General features: G+C 44.3%; 1 protein-coding gene across 3 annotated transcripts in view; it reads left to right on the top strand.

Moving 5' to 3' along the window:
• ralgapa2 (Ral GTPase activating protein catalytic subunit alpha 2) overlaps positions 1–22,661 on the top strand; it is an 85,100-nt gene that overhangs the window by 36,172 nt on the left and 26,267 nt on the right. For all 3 annotated transcript variants that reach the window (XM_068721464.1, XM_068721466.1, XM_068721463.1), the window contains 14 exons: positions 3,813–3,941; positions 5,103–5,231; positions 5,467–5,525; positions 5,816–5,924; positions 7,455–7,565; positions 7,840–7,908; positions 8,184–8,321; positions 10,714–10,891; positions 12,263–13,097; positions 13,756–13,827; positions 14,547–14,670; positions 14,770–14,925; positions 17,688–17,846; positions 20,409–20,536. In XM_068721464.1, coding sequence (XP_068577565.1) covers positions 3,813–3,941; positions 5,103–5,231; positions 5,467–5,525; positions 5,816–5,924; positions 7,455–7,565; positions 7,840–7,908; positions 8,184–8,321; positions 10,714–10,891; positions 12,263–13,097; positions 13,756–13,827; positions 14,547–14,670; positions 14,770–14,925; positions 17,688–17,846; positions 20,409–20,536 — 2,396 coding nt within the window. The remainder of the gene's footprint in view (positions 1–3,812; positions 3,942–5,102; positions 5,232–5,466; positions 5,526–5,815; positions 5,925–7,454; positions 7,566–7,839; positions 7,909–8,183; positions 8,322–10,713; positions 10,892–12,262; positions 13,098–13,755; positions 13,828–14,546; positions 14,671–14,769; positions 14,926–17,687; positions 17,847–20,408; positions 20,537–22,661) is intronic.

The following is a 22,661-nucleotide window of genomic DNA, read 5'->3' as shown; positions in this document are numbered from 1 at the left end:
CCAGTGTAGTTTTATTTAGGATCAATTGTAACTTAGTGAGGACAGGGGTCATATAGGTGCACTCCAATTCAAGATTTTTGAGGCTTCGTTTCAGCCGGTGATTTTGAAAACAGCGTGCCAACCAGTGGTGATGAAGACTACCTCTGTGTTTTGGCATCTTCCACCTCCTTTAGCCACACCCTTCCTTGTATTTAAATCTGTCCCGGCTCCATTCCTTCCAGCCGAAGCTGAGTTGAGATGAATGGAGTCCCCCAAAAACAAAGGACGGGGATGAAAGTGTGTGTGGGTGTGTGTATATATGCCCTCCTGGCTGGGTTTCTATTGCGCCTTGGCAGTGCGACAAGCTTATTAGAATGTTTTCCATGTCGTTAAATAATGTTTTGAGCCCCTGCCGCGTATACGTGATTAATTAAGGATTGACGTCTGTCGCGCTCCGTTAGACTGACATGTCGGCCAGGGGCCCAGAGTAGGCTGGCCTGCCTGCCTGCCTGCCTGTCTGTGTGTGTGTGTGTGTGTGTGTGTGTGTGTGTGTTTGTGTGTGTGTGTGTGTGTGTGTGTGTGTGTGTGTGTGTGTGTGTGTGTGTGTGTGTGTGTGTGTGTGTGTGTGTGTGTGTGTGTGTGTGCGCAAGTGTGTGAAGGAGCGGGAGGGGAGCCTGGGGAACGTAGTGTAGAGTAGAGCAATGAGGGGGGCACATTGAGGGAAGAGGCAACATTCTCCAGCTTTTGTTGTGGCTCTGTATAATGCGTCGGGGGGGCCAGAGCCAGGCTGGCCACTGAAGCATGCTCAAATTGGCCGGAGAAAAGAGTCCTCACGCCACACAATAGAGGACAGCCGCACGCCTGCTTAACATAAGAAAGTGGCTCTTACTCTCCCCCTCCTCCCTTCCTCTCTGCCTTCACCCGCAACCCCCACCCCACCCATAAAAAGGAAAAAACATACACTTTTCCAAATCCGTCATACATGTATATTTTCTGTTTTTCATGCACTCATTTTTCAATTTGCTTCCATGATTTTAGCAGCCATCAGTGCAGGCTGGTATCATCTAATATGATGATGTGCAATTAGAAAATAAACAAATGGTTTGTGTTTATTTTTAAAAAAAATTGGACATACGGTAAGTATTGTACATTTGTATTTTTTAAATATTCTAGCATACAGCTTGGGCATTTTCATTAGACAACCTTTTACTCAAGTCATAAATTATACCTTAACAGCCTTGTTTTATAAACAACAGAGGTCTCCTGTAAATCCTTTAAAATTCAACTAAGCCTAGAGAAATATGACAGTTCCCGTGTAGGGATTCTCCCTCCGTCAGAACCGAGGTCAGGGCTATTGTCCCGGTTGTCATCCTCTGGTCACTGGTCACACAAAGGCATGACCGTAGCACAATAGCAGTAATCCAGCTAATAGGTCTACTCTCTGGACTGCAATAGTCAACTGCGTATTTTGTGTATAGCGGTGCACACAAATGCAGCTTTGTACCTAATTCTGTTGCATAGGTGAAAGAAAACGTATCAACACCAGTTAATCTTGCGGACTAAAATGTAATGTGCTAGGTACAAGTGGGCGGACCCTTTTCCTTACCAAGACTAGCTCCTCCTCAACTTAAAAAAAGAGGTTTTGTATGATTATCATAAAGCCTGATTTGAACGTGACAGTTGACCCCTAAGCCACAAACCTGGCTGTTGATTAAACCCCTCACCTCGTAGTTATGCAGGTGAGTTATAGCCCTTCCTAACAGCTCATGAGGGGAAACCCCAAGATATTCATACTGATGATAGTGGTGTTGAATTGCAACAAGAAATCTGGGCCGTCCCTAACTAGATATGCTTAGTAAATAAGACAAAAAAAAACGTTCTGATGAGTGAACTGGGCTGAACCCTCTCACCCCCGGAGCCAGCAGGTGGACAGAACAAGATTTCCTTGAGTTGGAAGGCCACATGAAAAGGCCTGAGGTGGCTCCATTCATAGTTACATTAATGCATCTTTTGTTGATGCGGGGGGGGGCCATTCCTACTGCCAACACAGAGCCACATGTGGGGCTCAATTCTCATTTCTGTACACACACCTCGAGTCAGGTTCCCTCTACTTACACACACAATAGAAAACACTTTGCATTCTACATTTGTGGCTTGCTCTAAAATGCTCATTTCAGGCAATCAAGCAACAGTTTGTTGCATGCTAATTACCTCTGTCTGCACTGCACATTATGCTTCAGAGGTCAATTACTAACAAAGTGAGGGTAAAATGGGCCCTCAATCCGAAAGCTCTTCCCACCAATTTTCCACATGCACAGTGCATCATGTTGGATTGCCTCTGCCTGTTTATTCTATTCCTCTTTTGTTAACCTACATTCCCTGTTTACCAAAGCCCCAGGTGATTAATGTCCCAAATAGGTGTGTGTGTGTGTGTGTGTGTGTGTGTGTGTGTGTGTGTGTGTGTGTGTGTGTGTGTGTGTGTGTGAGACTGAGAGAGAGACACAGAAATGGTGTGTTTGCTAAGGTGCCCGTCGGTTCAGCTAGAAACAGGCTGATGTTTGAACTGTCCGATTTACACAGTTTATGGTCAAGACGGCAGGTGCTTCCAGCCTGGACCTTGCCTTTGTACACAAATATGCACGCGCATGTCTCAGATAAGAAAGAGAACAATCTTTATTGCTTTACTGATACAATGCATTCTCATACCAATATGTTTTATTTAGTTTTTTAATAAGACTATTTCTTCTGTCGATGAAGAGTAAATGGAACCATTTCCCTTCTCTTGACAACCTGCTAAGAGCTTTCTACGCTCTTGTCTGGGATGGTTCTACGCTGCACATACTTGTGCACTCTTTGCAGAGCCTTCTGCAGTACAGCATATGGCGATGTTAAAAGAGCACCCATCTGTCACTGAGCCGCCTGTACCTCCGAAAAACAATACCTTGCTGTAATTACAGGTTTGCTTCTGTGTACATACACGGGACTCACGAAAGTTGAGGTCTTTTGTTCCTCATCTCCTCTGTGAACAATCCATCTGCTCTCTCTCTCTCTCTCTCTCTCTCTTTCCCTCTCTCTCTCTCTCTCTTTCCCTCTCTCTCCTCTCTTTCCCTCTCTCTCTCTCTCTCTTTCCCTCTCTCTCCTCTCTCTCTCTCTCTCTCTCTCTCTCTCTTTCTTCTCTCTCTCCTCTCTTTCCCTCTCTCTCTCTCTCCTCTCTTTCTCTCTCTCTCTCTCTCACACACATTTCAAAAGCTAAACTGGAATCTGTTCAGGTAGCACTCTTATTATTGAGCTGTATAAAGCCATGTATATAACCTTTCTATGCAAATCACGGCGGCATGTCAGCTCGGGCATTTTCCCTCATTAATACGTATAAAATCTGTTTAGACCACTGTGCTTGTATCAGACTCCATGTCCTTTGCCAATTCATTAAATCCATTAAAACTAGTGTGACAGCAATTCCACAGTAACAAGCCCTGAATCGTTGCAGTATAAGACGCCTCCTTTTTCGTCCTGCCTCTACCTGTTAGTCATTATTCATGACATGCGGTCTAATAATACTAATAATGCTTTTAATCAGTTATTTCTTTGTGAGCCCTTTGTGACACCAAAGAGCATAAAACACACATCAGAAGCCTCAAAGCGCTGCATAAACTTAGTCACTGGAATTGATTTGTTCATGTGGGTCTTGATGATGCAGGATGATAATCACCACAACTGTTCAGTCAACGAGTTACTGTGTTCAGTCTGTATAACTATGTGTTTAATTTTTGTGTGTGTGTGTGTGTGTGTGTGTGTGTGTGTGTGTGTGTGTGTGTGTGCATGCTTGTCATCAGGATGTTTTGAACACCATCATCCGTTCCTGCTCTCCTCGTTTCTTCTTCCTCGGCCTGCCGGGCTTCACCATGCTTGTTGGAGATTTCATCACTGCTGCTGCCTGCGTTCTCAGCTCTGACTCCTCAGAGGTACGCACACACTTTTTCACATTCAGATTAATCATGCCAATCAAACTGGAATCTAACTATAATTTACTAGAAAAAGTTAAACGTTTTCAGGAATGTCATTGAAGGTCATTTTCAGACACAAGGTACTTATAAGACTCTTCAGTAACGGTCTCATTCATTCACTCACTCAGAACTGATCAATAATAACAAAAATCTGAAATTTACAGCTTTTTGACATTTGAAAAGTACAAATTGTTTTCTCAAATCCAATAGTTATAGAAGAGAATCTCAGGGGACAAAATGACACCAATTTTTTAAACTTGTTTCATTTTCGAGGTTTTGTTGTCCTTTAGACAGGATTTAGACAACTATTTCTGTGAATACCACAAATTGTTTTTGCTCAATATTGCCATAGAATCATTGATTATGATAATTCCTCCATCTTATGGAAGTAAAGTAAAGTTTATTGCACAATTGACATATAGCGCAAAATGAAATTGGCATCACTTCAATTTCATATTGTGCTGTACCTATTGCCTATGGATAAAACTGTATTTATATAGCAAAGAGCGCTTCATTCAAGCTAAAACTCATGTCTTAGTCAGTCAGACCGTGTTTCATTAAATGCATAAGAGCATCAGATTTAAAGTGTTTGATTCATTGTGGAAACCAACATGTGTTCGCAGTCATTGTGGCCTTTAAACGCAGTCGGCATTGTCGCCTCTGCCATAGAAAAAAAATGCAAACAGGTGATTGTTTAAAGCTGGATACAGCCTCTGTACACAGTCTTTTGGAACTGTGTGTGGTGTACATTTGCATGACTGAAACAATTAGTAGAGATTTGACAGACCAATAAGATAACCGTGTTGCCAGCATGCACAGATTTAAACATGGGCAACTTAGTGTTGACTGTCTCTTACTTCTCTGAACTATATGTTTTGGTTGCCAGGTAATTTCATCAAGATTTACAACCTTTGCCCATTTAAACCGTCATTTTGTTGTCCAACGCCGACCATGTGTCGGGGGATTCTGTTGAGCGTCAGCAGAATCATGAATAAAGATGCAATTAATTCTGCTGGATTCCCCCAATCCTTTTCCCCCACCGCCCGACTCCTTGAAGAAGGTTATTTTCACGTAGCTTTAAGGAATGAATGATAGCATTTTCTTTCTCATCTCTTGCAGGCTCCAAGGATGGAGGCTCAGACGATCCTGGGCTCCCTCGTGTGTTTCCCCAACCTTTATCGACAGATTCCTGTACTGCAGCGTGTGCCGGGCTCTGATGACATCACCATAAGCGATGAGAATATCAAGGTAAATGGTCAACATGTGCATATTGGATATATGAGATTACAAAAAACTGTGGAGTGGATTAGTCACCTGCAGTATGACGAAAAGTCTGAGTTTTACACTTTTCTCCTAAAATGTGAATATCAGGACGTTGAGAATGGTTTGATAAGTCTTGTGTTACATTGAAGGTTATCAGAACATTAAATATATCAAATGAAGTGAACATGGAGTAAAGTTGTTTGTTTGATTTGCGGTTCAGGATTATCTGGTCAACATCTTGCTAGAGAAGGCAACAAAGGAACACTGCGAAGGGGCCAGGTATGATCGGCAATAATGATGCTTATGAAGATGCTTATTTTTTAGGTTACATTTTACTATTTATTTTTATTAGTCCGAGCATTTACTAATGTCATAAAAATGCTGCGCCATGCTAGCTGCCGGCTCAGCCGTCTCCATGTCGAGAGCAATCCCACAATCTTAGATATGCTCTGAATTTGAAATTTAGCACCTTCTAGTTTAATTGTAGTACAGTACTCTGAACACATTTCGTACAATTCAAATGAATCTTCGACTCACCGGTTAGTTTTCACTCTGCGTCTGTCATTCAGGTGCATTGCTGTGTGCAGTCTGGGCCTGTGGGTGTGTGAGGAGCTGACGCAGAACAACATCCACCACCAGGTCAAAGATGCCATCAATGTTCTGGGAGTAACACTGAAGGTCAGTGACCCACTGAGGCGCTTGCATTTGCAGATGGATATCCGCTCACTTCTGAGTACAATATGATTTATAGAACACAACTGCACTTCTAAAATAAACTAGTTGCATCACGGGCGGTGTTGACGAACTGTGGCAAAGATCCTGAATAGAAATGGTCACCGTGTTCTTTAAATATATTGATGTAGGGAGCTTGGATTTCATCACAGTCCTTTTTTTTTTCTTTTACAACACAAGCCCTACAGTGTTTAGCTCCAACAGAAATGATAGTTGATTACATAAAAGGACTGCAGGACAATTTCAACATAGTGAGTGGACAAAAAGTGTGAGAATAAAACATGTCCAATCATGTGACTCATGGGCATATTTTGGAAGAGCCCTCTTTTCTCCCCGAGTGAAGAGATGCAGAGAGAGTGTTTTTTTGTTTTTGTGCGGGGTTATTTTTTCCATGGAAAAGGGTTTGGGGCGGTGGCGTAATTTCCAGGCTGCTCGCTCTCGGTAGATGTGGGCCAATTTAAGCAGCTACATCTCCCAGCTTCCTGGTCGAGCAACCCCCCTTCTCTAATGGAGCAGTAATCACTCCCCTGTACAACTTGACACACAGACTCAGCCAGCCCCAAAATAGAGGGTATAGGCTGGGTGGGGGATCTAGGGGGAAGAGTGGCACTGAGAGTCTCTTTTCTAAAAGCAGGTGCTGAACTCTCAGGGCCCCTTTTTGTGTTTGGCCATTTCTGCACTCCCCACATTGTCTGCCCTTGTTACATGTTGAGAGGCATTCAGCTGGAAGAAATGGGAAATTCTATTTCTCCACAAAGAATTTCAAATCACTAAAGAAATCCACATTTGAAGAAAATTGTCAACCGCTCAATTTTTTCCTGCAATGAGTCTAGAAGAGGAAATGAAATTTTGCTGATTATATGCACAGTAAGTGAAAAAATCCAATTTAAGTGAAAGTACTCAGAAAGTAGGTTAACTTCCCCCCCCCATCTTCTACCGGGAATATTTGTCACAATTATTTATGGAGTTACAGTGTGGAGTCAGCCTTACAGGCATAGCTTAGTGTACGTTCATTTCTAATCAATGAACTCACACCACCATTGAGCTATTTGAGCAGTTTAAAGTCACTGTTTCTGTTTGCGTCATTTATAATCTATGTAAACAGATAAATGAAGATGAATGCAAAATCTGAAGGCAGCAAAGAAATGATCTGGTTTCCGTTTGTAGTCAGACTCGTACCGACCAATCACTTTTGAGCGGGCTTTGGTCACATGCGGGTCTGTGTGGAGCCCATCGGCTATCGCTTAACAACTATTTTGCTTTTTATTTGCTTTTTTAAAATGTATCTGCATTCATATGCATATATCTGTTTATAGCAATTTGTAAGCCGCAACAATGTCAAGGCAGTCGTAATAAAAAAAGCATTCTTTTGCCACAAGAATTTCTATGTATGACAGAAAAACACTGGTTCATCAACAAGAATGTTCTCTCTGTGAACGCTGATTATCCCGTCCTCTTATTTGCTTGTTTGTCCAGTTTGGGAACAAAGCGGTGGCTCAAGTGGCCTGTGACGTGTTTCAGCTGCTCATCTCTCACTGGGAACATCTCCAGAGGTTGGAGCTCACTATGCCTAAGAAAATCATTGAGGTAACACACACACACACACACATGCAAACACACAGTTGAATTGCCAGTAGCCATTAGGGGCCTGTGAAAACATATTATAAGTAAGAAATTGAGTGCGAAATTACTATCAAGTCACTTAAGCCTTTAAATGCAAGTCTTACATGAGTCATTACGCATGCATATGCACATTCGACATCCCGTGGCATCACATCCATTTTAGCACACAGCCCTGACTCAGCTGATGAATAGGAGTGTGTCATCCAATTATCTTTCTCCTTGATTTGTCCCAACATAGATCTTTGTGGCCACAATAGCCTTTTTGTTGCCGAGCGCAGAGCACTCAACAGTGGAAGCAGACAAAAAGGTACATGTTGGAAAGGACAAGACGCGGCTGAGATCTAAAGGCCGTCGGTCTGCCATGTTGGAATTGTGCATTTGCAGAGGAATGTTTCAGCTGAAGTGATTTGTTCTCTTTGCCTCTCTCCATCTATTCATTTTCTGTCTTTGCGGTTCTCGCCGATTCCGTGTTGTTTTCTCAGCAAATGCCCAGTTCTTCTTTTTTTTTTTTTTCTTCTTTTTTTTTTTTGCTGTAATGATATATGTATGTTTGATGGCCAAAGTTCTTCCTCACTTCCGCAGTTGATGGTGTCACTCCTGCTCTGCCTGTTGGACTGGTGCATGGCCGTTCCGCTGAGTCTGCTGCTGGAACCCATCACCATGCCTTCGCTGGATGACCGCACATCCCACAAGGCCCCGCTGCTGGACTACATCTACAGGGTGGGTAGCCTCACTGGCAGCTGGGAGGTGGGAAAAGCTAAAAGTATACAACGAACCAACCTGGCTATGTTTTACTACCGTCTGCTTTCCAGTATCTTTTGAAACATACATAGTCTTTGCCTGCAGACACAATAACTTAAGCTTTGACACCTCCACCCCCTCCCCATCCAATGGGCTTGCCACTTTAATTAGACTCACCTCTGCCGTGACCTCATGACTATGCCTCATTTAACATTATAGTGGCACAACAGCAAAGAAGCACCCGCCGTAGCCGACGCATGCGGTTGGCATTTATCATATTCAGGAAACCCCTCCAACTTGCTTTGTAGTAGCATTCACTGCATTTGCTTAAAACAGGCAAAATATGCAGTGTTCAATCTAATTCTCCGTATTCGTCCCTCTGACGCTTTATTTTATGGTCTGACCCAGAGGATGAGGGCCGAGCTTCAGGCACAAATGAATGAGGTATTATTCATTCCCTCCTGTCTGGGCAGATGCGGTCAACGGCAGATCTTTGTAAGGATGTCACCCCTGATAAGAAATGGTCCAATTATTCAAACGGGACCCTTTGTCCAGTTGATAAGCTCAGGCTATAAACGCTTGTCCTGGAGATTTGAATGGAATATGTCTTAATATGAGAGCGACTGCAGCTGCTATGAAAGCAAAGACAATTAGGCATGATTGGTTGTCTATCAGCACACAAAAGGCATGGCCCCTCTTGGTTTCATTGGAAATAATATATTAAGCAAAGCATCACAAGGTGTGACAAAATTAATGCAATATCAAGACTAAAATCTATAAATTTCCAAAGATGCCTTGGCTGCTAATTATTCTCTTCAGCAAGCGGAGAATAGCTTCCCTAATAGAAAAGTAATCTCCCTTTTATTCCATCCTTGGCCACTGTCACTGACGAGGTATCAGGGAGGGTCCATTCATCTTTCATGCTTCAACTTTTTTTTAATTACAGTTTTATATTTAACATATATAAAGCCATCAAACACCAGCACAATACGTGCACCCAACTAACGGAAAGGTTTTCATGCTATTTATTCTGAGATGATGAGAAAAGTGAAAAAAAGTTGTTTTTGAGGACTAACAGCATGCAGATCGATGTAAAAGACAACATTGCATTAGACCTCATTGGTTCACTGGAGTTCTGCTCAAGCTTCTCCATCTGCTCTTTCAGCTTGCCTCGGCAGCCAGCTGCACCACTGTGTGTGTGTGTGTGTGTGTGTGTGTGTGTGTGTGTGTGTGTGTGTGTGTGTGTGTGTGTGTGTGTGTGTGTGTGTGTGTGTGTGAGATGAGAGATGCGTTTGTGCATGTGCACACCATTGTCTCTGTTTACATTTTTATTATTTGATTTATGTGTGTACACAGGCGCATTCACGTGTCCATACAATATGTGGCCCTTTAACTACAGTATGCACTGTGTGTGTTACCTTCCAGGAACTGTTGCTATGCGAAGTGCAGTCACTTAGTTGTCAAGCACAGCTGTGGGTCCCCCCCCCCTCCTTTTCTGTCTCTCCACCTCTCCACGGAGGAAGCTCTTTGGGGCTTTGGTGTAGCAGCTGTTTGGTTCAGGTCTTTTCAGCTTCAAGCCTCCAATCCCTCCCCCATGCACCCAGAGGTCTGCTTGGTAGAATCATCCACATACTGTCTACATTGCCCCACACAATACTGTTTCAGATGTCAGGGCCAGCCTGCCTCTCAGAGCGTCTCTCTGCCAAGTTTGAGTGCATGTGTGTACTGAATGGGATTAGCCTTTGCATGGCTTTACCCAAGTTGCTCGACTCTGAATGAGAGGCCCCCTCATTTACATACATTAGGCATATGTTTGAGCCACTCTGATGCAGCACCTTCCCTCCACTCAGATTATACAGTATACAGGTGTGTTTGTCTGTGTGGCTGAGCGTGCATGTTTGTGGTGGGAGCTGAGCACAGGGATAAAGTCCTAATTAAATCAAACAGTGTAAACCTGTCCAATGCTGTAATCAACTGCCCCAGTGCGTCTTATCTAGCCCTGCCAACGGATGCTCTGCCATCTGTTATGTAGATCGATACACTCGCACATCACAGGAGAAATGGATTAGTGGCAGTAAAGACCCTCTTTTCTCTCCTTCTCTCCCTCCCTTCCTCCATCGCCTTATGATGTAAATGGACCATATATTCCCCTTTCATATGCTCCTGGTTCATGTGGATCTGTAGCAGGCCTGCGGGAGTGTCACTGTCCCGTCTGACCAGACACCAGCACATCTAACAGGACGATGCCTTTTACACATCAAAGTTCCAAGTTCAGCCATCAAAGTGGATTTCACTGTCATTCTGTAGAAGAGCTACCCAGGCACACTTCATAAGAATCACTAAGTCCTACCCTCTCTCTGTGATTCCTCAGGTGCTGCACTGCTGTGTGTCCGGCTCCAACCTGCACACCCAACAGAGCCACTACCTCCTCAGCCTGTCCGACTTGTCCACTGACTATGACCTCATGTTGGGTCAGGTTAAGAGCTTCGAGCCGCCACCCTCCCAGACCACCACCACCGACTTCGGCAACTTGCTCACCGTAGCTGAGGGTAAGGACACGGAGCCTTCTGGGTTTTTGTTTTACTCCCTGCAAAATTGCACTGAACTGGCAGATAAAATGGAGATGACGATTTATTGACGTGTGAGAGAGTACAACCTCTCAGTTAGTGGTGGACGTAATCTGTCACATTATATCATATCCCCATATGACGATCTCTGATCACTTTTTTGACACACTATTTTATTTCAGCTCGTGCTGAGCTTCTGACAGACCCCCCCCCCCCCCCCCCCCCACCAAAATAAAAAAAAATAAAAAAAGGATTGCAGGGAAAAAGCAAACTCTGAGTAGCCCTTCCATTTGGAGCCACTCCATTAAATGTCAATATCTTATTAAAGTATAAAAAGGAAATCAACCATCACAGGGTTGATGTTCGCATTAGTACTCAGCCCTAGAGAGAAGACCCATTATGGGGTTTAGATAAAAATGTGATTTTTTTTTTTTCCTTCTTTTTTGTGACCTTGCGATTCCATTAGGCAATGTATTCCTCTCTCTTTCTCTCGCGTCCTCAACTTCCGAACTTCCGAAAAGTCCTTAGAGAGCCCACATACAACGTGCAGGCTACTGAAACAATGTCAAATTTGAACAGTAGCTTTCGTCCGGAACATTTCACCACACCTCTGCTCTCTGATGCACAGCTGCAGAGATTCTTAGTAGAAATAACAAAACACTATCAAAAGGGCAAACCAAAGAGTGCCGGCCTAGTTATATTCATGTCCCCCACCTCATATTGATCAAGTCACATCAAAGGGCTAGTGCATCTCTAATGCAGCTTGGCCTGCTTTCTAAAGAGCTTTCTCCACTTTGATGGGGGATGATGGTATTGATAGCACTGTCACAATGTAGGAGTGCATCTTCTTGTTTTTCCCACATCATTGCAGAATAAAGCGCGGCATGCCTTGCACTTGGGAGTAAAAAATAAATGCAATTCACTAAGTAGAGTCCTATTAAGCAGCATGTAAAGATGGTGGTTCTCATTAGCACTCAGCCAGTCTCAACGCTTGTCCATTGTAAGATGACTCAATGGGCTTTTGAAAGTTGTCTCTCATGATTAGATGCTACCTACTCAGAGGTGTGCTGTCCAAGCTATTGTGAGAAATGAATAAAATACGCCTATTAGTAATCATGAATGAGATTTGGCTTTGTATAAAAAGGATGATATGCATGTCTACACACAAATGTGGGGCTTTGAAATCTGGTCGGCAAAGTGTGCGTACAACGTATTACAAAAGAAAGCCGTGCAGCTTTATTCTGAACCCATCAGTAACTTTAACCATTGACTAGGTTTTACACTTTCTCGTGTGTATTTTCCTTCAGCCAGGGTCTCAGTATTTTTATCTCCCTGCCTTCGTTCTTTCACCAGAAAAGCGCCGTCGGAACATGGAGTTGATTCCCCTGACAGCACGGATGGTCATGACACACCTGGTGAACCATCTGGGCCATCATCCGCTGAGCGGCGGCCCCGCCCTTCTCCACAGCCTCGTGAGCGAGAACCACGACAACCCGTACGTGGAGTCGTCCGAGCTGTCCTCCGAGGTCTTCAAAAGCCCCAACCTGCAGCTGTTCGTCTTCAACGACAGCACGCTGGTTTCCTACCTGCAGATCCCCGCCGAGACCCCCACAGTCGGACAGCCCCCCCAACCATCCTCCCAAGTGCGCGTCATTGTCCGGGACATCTCGGGCAAATACTCGTGGGATGGCGCAATCCTCTACTGCACCACCCAGGAAGACTCTGTTGATGCAGACGTTTTTAATGCAGTCGATCGCCCTCTTTCGACTGCCACTACTGCCTCTCACAGCAGAAACCAGCCCAACTCTCCAACAAAGGGGCCGTACAAAAACCATTGCTCCGTCTCGGACTCCCTCTCTGACTGCTGTGAGGAGGAGGAGGCGGATATTCTGGATATGCTTTTGGAGAACTTGGGCCACAGCAGCCCAGAATGCCTGCCCCAGCCACAGCTTAGGCTCAACCAGCCCGCCTCCTCGCCCCATGGCATGAACCTGGAGCAAGAGAGCGCCATCCTGGAGGCCATTCTGCGTCAGACTCAGCAGGAAGACGAGCAAGTGAGGAGGTGGGATGCTGATGTCAGCTTTCGGGCTGCCTGCCAGAGGGAACCCTCCCACCAGGAACCAAAAGCTCCTTTCTACTTCTGCCGGCTGCTGCTTAATGACCTTGGCATGAACTCTTGGGACCGCAGGTACACTGCCAAATGAAGTTGACTTCATTAACTGCTCTGGTTTGCACTGTACTAGAAGGAAAAAAAGAGACAAATGGGGTTGTAAGAATAAGGCATACAGGAGCCTGTTGCTCTCAATGTATTTCTGTATCATTCAGTCTGCAAACCACATCATACATGTAAGCGGCATGACAGAAACAATAACACACAACATTGTGTTTTAACCTCTGCAGTCCAAAAACTAGTTATGAACCCAAGTTACATCATTCCTCCTCAAAGTAACTCAGCTGTTGGCTCGTTACTCAAAGAGAGAAAGAGCAAAGCTAAAAGCACTGTGGAGTCTAGAGTGTCTTAATCTCCTCTCCACGGGGTAAAAGTGCCCAGCTGTTTGCACTAAGGCCTACCTTGCAGAGCCACATCTTTGCCATGCCTCCCCGTAAATGAAAAGCTTACACCTCTTAATGGTGATGGCGCAACGTGCACACAGCTAGTAGGAGATTGCTGTTTGCACCTGTGACTTATTTTGCCTTTGTTAATCATGTCTGAAAAACAAAAGTTAGGTTGAAAACATTGTTTTTAGGACAATTTGCTTCTAGATCATGCCGCTGTATTATATCACAAATGGCTGTTCATACAGATACACATATCACATGTAATCAAGACTGTTTTTGTCAAACAGGAAAAGTTTCCATTTGTTGAAGAAGAACTCCAAACTCTTAAGGGAACTGAAGAACTTGGATTCCAGGCAGTGGTAATACCTTCACCTGTTTATCTCTATATATATCTGCTAATCATCAAATTGTCACTGCAGCCCTATGGTAAACCTATTTCTACATTCAATTAACACAGGTTATAAATCACACAGTTGGTCCAGGCTGATTATATTGCCCCCCTCTCTCCCTCCCTACCTCCCCAATGATCTTTCTAATTTGTACCATCTCCTGTTGATCACAGCCCTGGAAGTCTCTCACTATCACTCTTGCTGTCCTTCTCTTACTGTGCCTCTTTTAGTCCAATCAATAAGTACACCACACATTGCTTATGACAGGAGCTTATTACAGAGTTCCCTCAGGACTAGACTTCATTCTCCCAGATGGCAAGACTTGGTTGGGCAAAAACAACCTGTGAGCAAGCATGCAAAGTGCCCTAAATCTACCCCAGCGTGATGTACTGCCATGGCAACAGGGAAAGGAGACGGGGGGGCCTTTGCTACCATCCTTTTTTTTTTTTTTTTAAATCATGTTCGAGTCAGAGGGATAGTGATAGAATGTGCAGGAAAAACTTGATTTTTAACACCTCAATTCCACTGAGACACACAATTTACCTTGAGAAACAAGGTGTAGTCTTTTGAGTCATTGGACTTGCAAGTGGCAAGAGTAGTGAAGAGCTTTTCATGTTCTGTTGTGCTTATAAAATTGGCTGCTGTGTTGTTGTTTATTAATAAAGGCTGCTATGTGTTTTGTTCTGTAGCCGAGAGACACACAAGATTGCTGTGTTCTACATTGGAGAGGGCCAAGAGGACAAGTGCTCCATCTTGTCTAACAGCGCAGGCAGCCAGGCCTATGAAGACTTTGTGTCTGGACTGGGATGGGAGGTGCCGACTACCACACCCTCAAATCAACACATACAGATACAGCCCAAATATGAACACACTCGCACTCAGAACACATTAACCTGTACATGTATCCCTCAGGTGGACCTGGCCACACACTGTGGCTTTATGGGTGGCCTCCAGAGGAACGGCAGCACGGGTCTGACAGCTCCTTACTATGCTACCTCCACTGTGGAAACCATCTTCCACGTCTCCACTCGCATGCCATCTGATTCCAATGACTGCCTCACCAAAAAGGTAACAAAAGTCCTGTCTTGTGTTTTTAAGCTGTGTTATGATAACTTTCCCACCTGTCCATGACATTTGGAGACTCATAATATGTATCGTAGGAATTGCACACCTCAAATCCAGAGTATGTCGGAAATAAGAAGAATACTGCTTTGCCTGCTTGATGCGGTGAAATGGCTACACAGTGCTGCCTGCCCATAGCAGTATGTTGTTGTAGCCTTCAGCTCTGTGTTAAGCTGTGATCAGGAGGTGTGACTCCAAAGTGCGGGCATTGATTAGTGACCCTGGCCATTCAGACCTGAGGAGTAGAGAGTCGCAGGCGCGTGAGTGAAGAGAGGGCATGTGCCGCTGCGGTAATGACTATGATTCTGCTAGCCCATGCCCCCCTCCCTGTGTGCTGTGACCAGGGCCTGGATTCAGCCATTAGCTCTCCCTGCTAGGGCAGGCGCCGGCCGGATGCCGGCAGGATCCTTTTATCCAATTCCTGCTGCCGCCACAGGAGCGATCGATTGGGTTCTGCACTGGGATTCTGAGCTGTAGTGTACCGGTAGCAGTTAGCACGAAGAAATGAGCCGCAAGGCCTCTGCCCGTGCTGCCAATCTTCTCATACAGTACCCTGCTGGGAAGGGAAATTCATCAGACTCTCCTCATATCCAGTCCTCCACAGACCGTCCCCCTCTCCGTCTCACAAATAACCCCATACTCATTCCGAACCCATCCTGCACATGTGCTTAGCTACTGTAAAAAATTAGTTAGTCTTGAGTAAAGATTTTGGGTTTTGGTCGGCCAGAGTGAGGCGCTGGAGGGATGGCCGTGCCCAGAGTAGAGTGTGCTGCCACTCCTCTTCCATCCATTTCACGGGGAACTTCTGTAATTGCTCAGGCTCACCTTGCACAGATCTCTCACAGGCTGCACAGAAATTGGCAGGCTGGCTGCATGCATGGATGCGTCAGAAAAAGATGGCAGGGCAGAGAGAAGAGGAAGTGGGGTGAAGAAATTGATTGAGAAACGGACTTCGTCCGTGTCCAAGTAGGATGTTTCCCTGTCAATTTAAAAATATCACTTTTAGTCCAGCGGTCACCCACTTAATGCCTGTAACCGTAGAGGCATACCGTGGTGGCGGATGGGGGAGCTCTCGCTGGGCAGATTGCCTGTTTGAAGACGATGGAGGGTAAAAAACAAACAAACAGCTAAACCAAAAAGAAAAGAGGGAAAACCATGAATTCCTCAATCCAATTGTGGGTTTTAGGGCAGTGCAGGCTGCAGCAGTAGCAGCTGGCTTCAGTAATGCGGTTATAGAAACGACCTGCAGGGTTGGGGTCAGGCCATGTAGAGTGTGTGTGTGTGTGTGTGTGTGTGTGTGTGTGTGTGTGTGTGTGTGTGTGTGTGTGTCTGTGTGTCTGTGTGTCTGTGTGTGTGTGTCTGTGGAAAGAGAGGGAAATAGACGGGTGCCTTAGCTATCACATTCACCCCCAGGCACCACAGCTTAACTGGGCTGCTGCAGGTTGTTTTGATAAGGAGCCTCTTGTGTTCTGCGGTCCTCTGGTCTGCTGTCTCCATATGTGTGAAGCCCATTGGCTGGGTGGGAGGTCAAAGAGGGCTAATTGGACAAGAGCCTTTGACTTGAATCCCATTTTATAAAAGAAGTCTCAAACATGTGGATGTGATTAACAAAGGAGTAAATAGACGGGTGCAGAAGATGATTGACTAGAGCATAAGCATCCTCATTAAACTTGTTATTAAGCTCATCCAAATGCTAATATCTTAACCCAAATTAACATCCCAGTGTTAATTGTCTACTGCAAATGCATATTCAACATTTTCTCTGAAATTGTCCCAGTGACTGACCTGGTTGGTACCTGCTGATCCTTGGACAGAACTGGCGAGCTCCAGTAATCAGCATGCCGTGGATTTGTTTAAGATTACCGTATTACCATAATTAAGGGCTTATAATAGAATGTGCTAATTGCATTTTTGGTGGCGAGGGCATGATTCTTAATGGCTCATTAGGCCCACAGTACATTGGCAGATGTTTTCTTCTGAGTAGAGGCTTACTTTTCAGTGTCCATGATACCCCAAAAAACATCACTGGGCTACCAGCTACTATCCGCAGTAGAAAACGAAAAAGAGAAAAGGACCTGGTACCGAAAGTCGAGTGAGTCGAGCCCAACCATGATCTACAGAATACAGCGAGGATAGAATGTGACTGCGTCCCTCTGTTTTACTTGTGAGAAGGGGGAGCTGTTTACCTATTTCAAGCTAGCATCCATCAATTTCCTGTCATTTAAGTATACGTTCTTGTCCTGCCCAGTTTCATTTGAGTTTATGAATAGCGTGGAAATGGGAAGCAATTTAATCTATGATGGGGAAAGTCAATTGGATTTGAATTATTTGGTTTTGAAATGCTCAATTTTGCTCGTTTTATGTTTGCAATTTGAATTTGTAATGGAAAAGCTATAAAAAGAGTCAAAACCAGAGCCCAGACCCCTATTTAAACCATTGTTTTCAAACAAAGTTTGTGATTTACTCTTGTTGTAAGCAGTCACCTTGCTCTGGCACCTGCTGCAATAATGTTTTATCTTTAGGATGCATACGGTAAATAATGTTTTATTATCCCCTTCTCTACCTCTTATACCTTAGTTCACTCTAAGAGGTGTGAGCTGAAGGTACTGGCTGGTTGAACCTAGCGACATCACTGTAGGATGATGATGACAAGAACGCATATCGCCAGAAACTTGGTACTTGATTAGACTGATTTTGTTTGTTTACAGCTGCGTCACCTGGGAAATGACGAGGTGCACATAGTGTGGTCAGAGCACACCAGGGACTACCGACGGGGCATCATCCCAACTGATTTTGGAGACGTGCTGATTATCATCTACCCAATGAAGAACCACATGTACTTCATCCAGATCATGAAGAAACCACAGGTAAACCACTGTAGTCAGTGGGTTTTTAGACTATAATAAACTATACACATACAAGATGGATCAACTCATTGGAAGTGGGAAGTTATTTTTATTACATGTGGTCAAACAATTTTTAAGTGAGCTTCTTTTCCTTTTATACCAACGCTTTTCAGATTAGATAAGAAAAAGATTATGGAACAACAAATAATGAGAAAACAAAACAAGATAAACCAAATAAATACATTGTTGTTTGAAAACACCTATAAGGTCTCACCCCTTTCTATGACTTACAATAATTATTAAATAATGAACTTAAGGAGTGACTTCATGTTTTAAAACTGTATTATATAACTTCACTTTGATGAAACACATCAACGCTGATGTTAATATTAACATTTCTTACCAAATTTATAAAAAATCTGCATTTCACAGTTAAAAAATGCCTCAAAACAGCATCTACTGTTTTTAAAAAGCCCATATCTTGCGAAGCCAATTCTGATGCTCCTTTAGAATTAATCTACTAATCTAGCTAACATTAGCTAGCTAACTCTCTCCGGAGACAGAAGTGCTGTAGGGGAGAGTGAGGCAGAGGGATCGCAGGATCGCGGGGTGTAATTCTCATTTCAAGGAGCATCAAGGCTTTTCTTCAAACGGAAGTGCGCTCGGTTTAATCTCGCTGCCCCTTGTCCACTTTTCTGCATTTTTTTAAAAATGATGCAGTGGGTGGACTTAAGCTCGGACCTGAGGGTGAAGTTACACTTTGATGTTTAACATGGCAAAGTGTCTTAGTCTCCAGGCACACTTAGCAAGAAAGCCACTGTGGCTATTTTCAGCACTGCACTAATTTCCAGTCTCTGTTCACGGGTTAAAGCAAGCCTTTCTCCTGGCTTCCTATTCAGACTTTGCCATGAGTTTTCTAGGTCCTTTCTCCTCTTAGAGTTTCTGTCTGAAGGCTCTCGGTTTCCCCTACTCCAGCTGTGCATTATTACCCACACTGTGGGTATGTGCTCTCAGGGATGGTTACCATCCTTTGCTGACTAGCTTTCATCTCGGCTACTCTGAAGTACTGCACTCGATGTGTGGCCTTCTAGAGAATAGTGACATTTCTTTGTCTGAGAACGTCTGCCTTCAGATGTTCAGATACATTCACAATATTTTCTATTTGAACATTATTCAGATGAAAAACAAATAGTGTAATTTTGTTTTGTATTCCTCACGGAGGGCATTGATCATCTTTAATGTGGTCTTTGAAACGAGTCATTTTTCAAAGATGATCGAAATACATAATATAATGTGATAAACAATAGAATCTCAGCTTACTTTTATTAGGGGCTGTTGTTATACTCCGTACTAATACCCTATTAAGAAATGACTTGATTGTAAATCATGGACCACTCCAGTTATTGTGTTTTGATAGTCATAGACCAGCCCCTAGAATTCACTCTTATGTATTACTATAGCGGGGTGTATTTATTTAAAATGGTGTTAATCATTTTACCGTATATGTCAGTTATTTACTCTGTTACATATAAACTGTATTACTTATATAAATGATCGTAGTTACATTGTATCTTCATCTATTTGGGGATCTAGATGATATAACCCGAACTGCATTTATTAAGACCCTGTGAGAGGCTGTTTAGATCTACCCTGTTTTGTGTGGATGTCCAATCAGTCCAGTCAGTTGAAGTAATAAATTCCTCAGTGCGTGCTGCATTGACCGAGAGTTCTCCGGAGCTTACCGTGCCTACATGTACCAGGATGCATTGCGTGCTGAAATTTTCCCTTTAAACTTAACAATGACCACACAAAGACAAGTGTGTATCACGATTAAATACTGTGGTTCACACATAAGTGCGTAAAACATTTTCTAGCTTCAGAGGGTCTCTAAAGCCAAACCCCAACTCATGCAAGCCAGCACTTAAACTGCCGCCACCTCCAACAACTTGTAAATCCATCTACTCAGATATCTGATGTTAGTCTCCACAGTGTCACCACAGTTTTCTAACGTGCGATTAAGTTAATTGGTCCGTATCATTTCTGGTTAAAATCCATTTATTGTATAATTTGTTATTATACTAGCTGAACTACCAAGTTGAAGACAGCAGGACCTTTTGGAGACTTTGACATTCACGTCAACTTCCAGGTCAACGACCATTGAGCTTCAGTGATTAAGGGCCCCTTTCCAATATGCATGAACAGACGCGTGTACCCACACACAATCACACGCTGCCGCTAAAATGCATATTGCCCCTTTGTGTTTGTTCGGTAGCTCAATATGAGGGCTTTGTTTAGTATTGATTGTCATTTTAATTTCATTTGCCTAACATTGATTCACACTAGATATGTGTGGTTGTCATGCAAAGTTAGGTAAAAATTCAATTTCATTTTGAACCCTTGCCCTAAACAGATGGAGAAACGGTTAAAAAAAAAAAGAAAGAAAGAAGAACAACAAAGTTTTTAATCCTTTCTAATTTGTGGACGCTTACGTATACAATGACGGGACACTGACTAAATTAGCTTTGGATCATTGTGGAAGTTTTGATGCCTCAAGTTCTCATTCTTTTCTTCTTTCTTCCCCAGGTTCCTTTCTTCGGTCCGCTGTTTAACGGCGCCATCATCACCGGGACGCTGCTGCCAAGCTTGGTGCGGGCCACCTGTATCAACGCCAGCAGAGCTGTCAAGTCCCGGCTGACTCTCTACCAGAGCTTGTATCCTTTACTCCTCAAGCCTTCTGCTTCATTTACTGTTCACCGTCCCGTACGACGCATGGCTCATCAGAGGAATGCAACGATTCTTTCAAAATCAACCGTTGATTGCACATACAGCTGAGACCATTAAAGTTACGAGCATACATTCAGCGATGTTTTTATGATGATTGCATTAGATGCATCACACCACTGAGCTTAAATGTTCAGCACCACCAGTGGCCCGTTTGGGTAAATTCATTGAGACATGTGGCGTGCCTGTCACGTCAGCCAACGCACACAGCTGAGTGCTGACAGTGATCTTTATGGGCTGGCTGATTTACATACAGCCATTAGGCCGGGGCTGTTTCACAGCCTGGAGCAGCATGGGAGGTTGTGTGAGGCGGTTTTGGGCAGGAGCACAGATAATGTGTCATCATCTATCACTGCCGTTTTATGGAGCACACGGAGAGCCGAAATAAAAGCACCCTCAACAAATACATACAAGTGCATACAGACACGCGCATACCCGCTCTCACCACCCATCCTTCCAACAGTGTGCCGTTAAGAGCCTGACTCCAGCTGTAGTTGTCAGTTGGTTTAAAGGGAGTGTAATCACCAATGGAGATGAATTAGCATGTGAATGCCAGCAGCGCAGAGTTGGGGGGTGAGATGGGGGGCAGAGTCGGGATGGCCCCTGGAGGGGGAAACCTGATCTCCCTCAACGCCCCGCTCCTCCTCGGACAGCATGTACGGCACCGCCTCACCAGAACCACGCTGCCCCTCTGGCGGTTGCTATAGAAACCTCCCCTGGGGTGGTTTCATTTGGGTGGAAGGCTAGCTTCTATTGTTTTTGAAACATTGACATATTTGAAATGTTTTTTTAATTATTATGAGGTCCTTGTAACCTTGTCATTTACCCAAAAAAAAAGGCTTTTGTCCTTTAATCATCCTACAACTCACCTTGCATATGTTGTTTACAGTTGGGTGTGTGTAAGTATGCGTCTGCCCGTATGCGTTTCACAGTGCATCACATTCCCCCCCCACCCTACATCAGGCCTTGTCTGTGCGTCCCCAGGGGAATCCTGAGTGACAGATGTCTGTTACCCGACGCCAAGTGAATTAGCCCAGTGTGACTCTCGGTGCCAGAGGGGGGCCAGCCACAGGCCTGCCTGCCTCTGTGAGCCTCAGGGGGTAAGAGAGAGAGGGGGGGGGGGGGGGGCAGTACCAGGACTGTGCTGGGCCACAAAAGCCTTACCTGGCATTCCTTAGCAGAGGAGCAGACAGCACAAAGGCATGATCTATGAGAGGAGATAAGCGCTGCCTCTAGAGCTCTGGCACTGATAGGCTGCCAGGCCTCGCACGCTCCAAGAGTGGAGATGAATGAATGTGCCAGGCAAAGCACACAGCCAGCATGAGTATCTGCATGTCTGGGGTTTTTTTCTGCCTAGCTTGAGAGCTTGTGAGGACAGAAGCGATGTATTAACTAATGAATAGACAAAATGGTACGTGTGGTGTATGCCGTGTGATAAGCACGTTTTCAGGTTTTAAGAGAATGTCCTGACTGGCACAATGATCAGCGCTGGCATAAAGTCTTGTGGAGTTGCTCTTTTATGTCTCCATTGGATTTGCTGTTGTATTATACCAGCCTTTTGCACTTTTCGCTCTCCAGTCGTCATTCTTCCATTTTCTTAGGCTCTTTATCTTTTAGCTCTTTTTTTTTCTTCTTTTTCTTTTTTTTGCTGGGATGTGGTTTTTTTTGTGCGAGATGGAAAATCCTCATCCTTACTTTACCCCTTCACAATGCCTTAACAATCCACACTGTCCTCTCTGCCCGTGAGGCCGCTCTCTAAGGTAATTAGTTGAATATTTCTTCAAAGAGAAGCTATATGACCCCTGTGTGTCCAGATAAAAGGCCAGTATGGCACTGTGGCCCCCTCTCTCGCTCTGTCGCAAGGCTCGAGAGTACTCCAGCAGTCTGCCGCAACGCTCACAGGATCTCTCAGGCTAATAGGATTTGATATTGAAAAATGACCTCCAGCAACAGTGTTTTTCAGATAGATACCCCCCCACCCCCACCCCACCCCTTTGCTGTCTTTCTTTCTGCTCATCACATCCTCTGTCTCCTACTCTCTCCTTTTCCCTCAAT

The sequence above is a fragment of the Cebidichthys violaceus genome, unplaced genomic scaffold (genome assembly GCF_023349555.1).
Source record: "Cebidichthys violaceus isolate CVI_PGR_0920_01 unplaced genomic scaffold, fCebVio1.0.p SCAF_28, whole genome shotgun sequence".
Classification (NCBI taxonomy): Eukaryota; Metazoa; Chordata; class Actinopteri; order Perciformes; family Stichaeidae; genus Cebidichthys; species Cebidichthys violaceus.
Note: the sequence above shows the minus strand (reverse complement) of the source record. Positions and strands in the feature narration are given on the sequence as shown.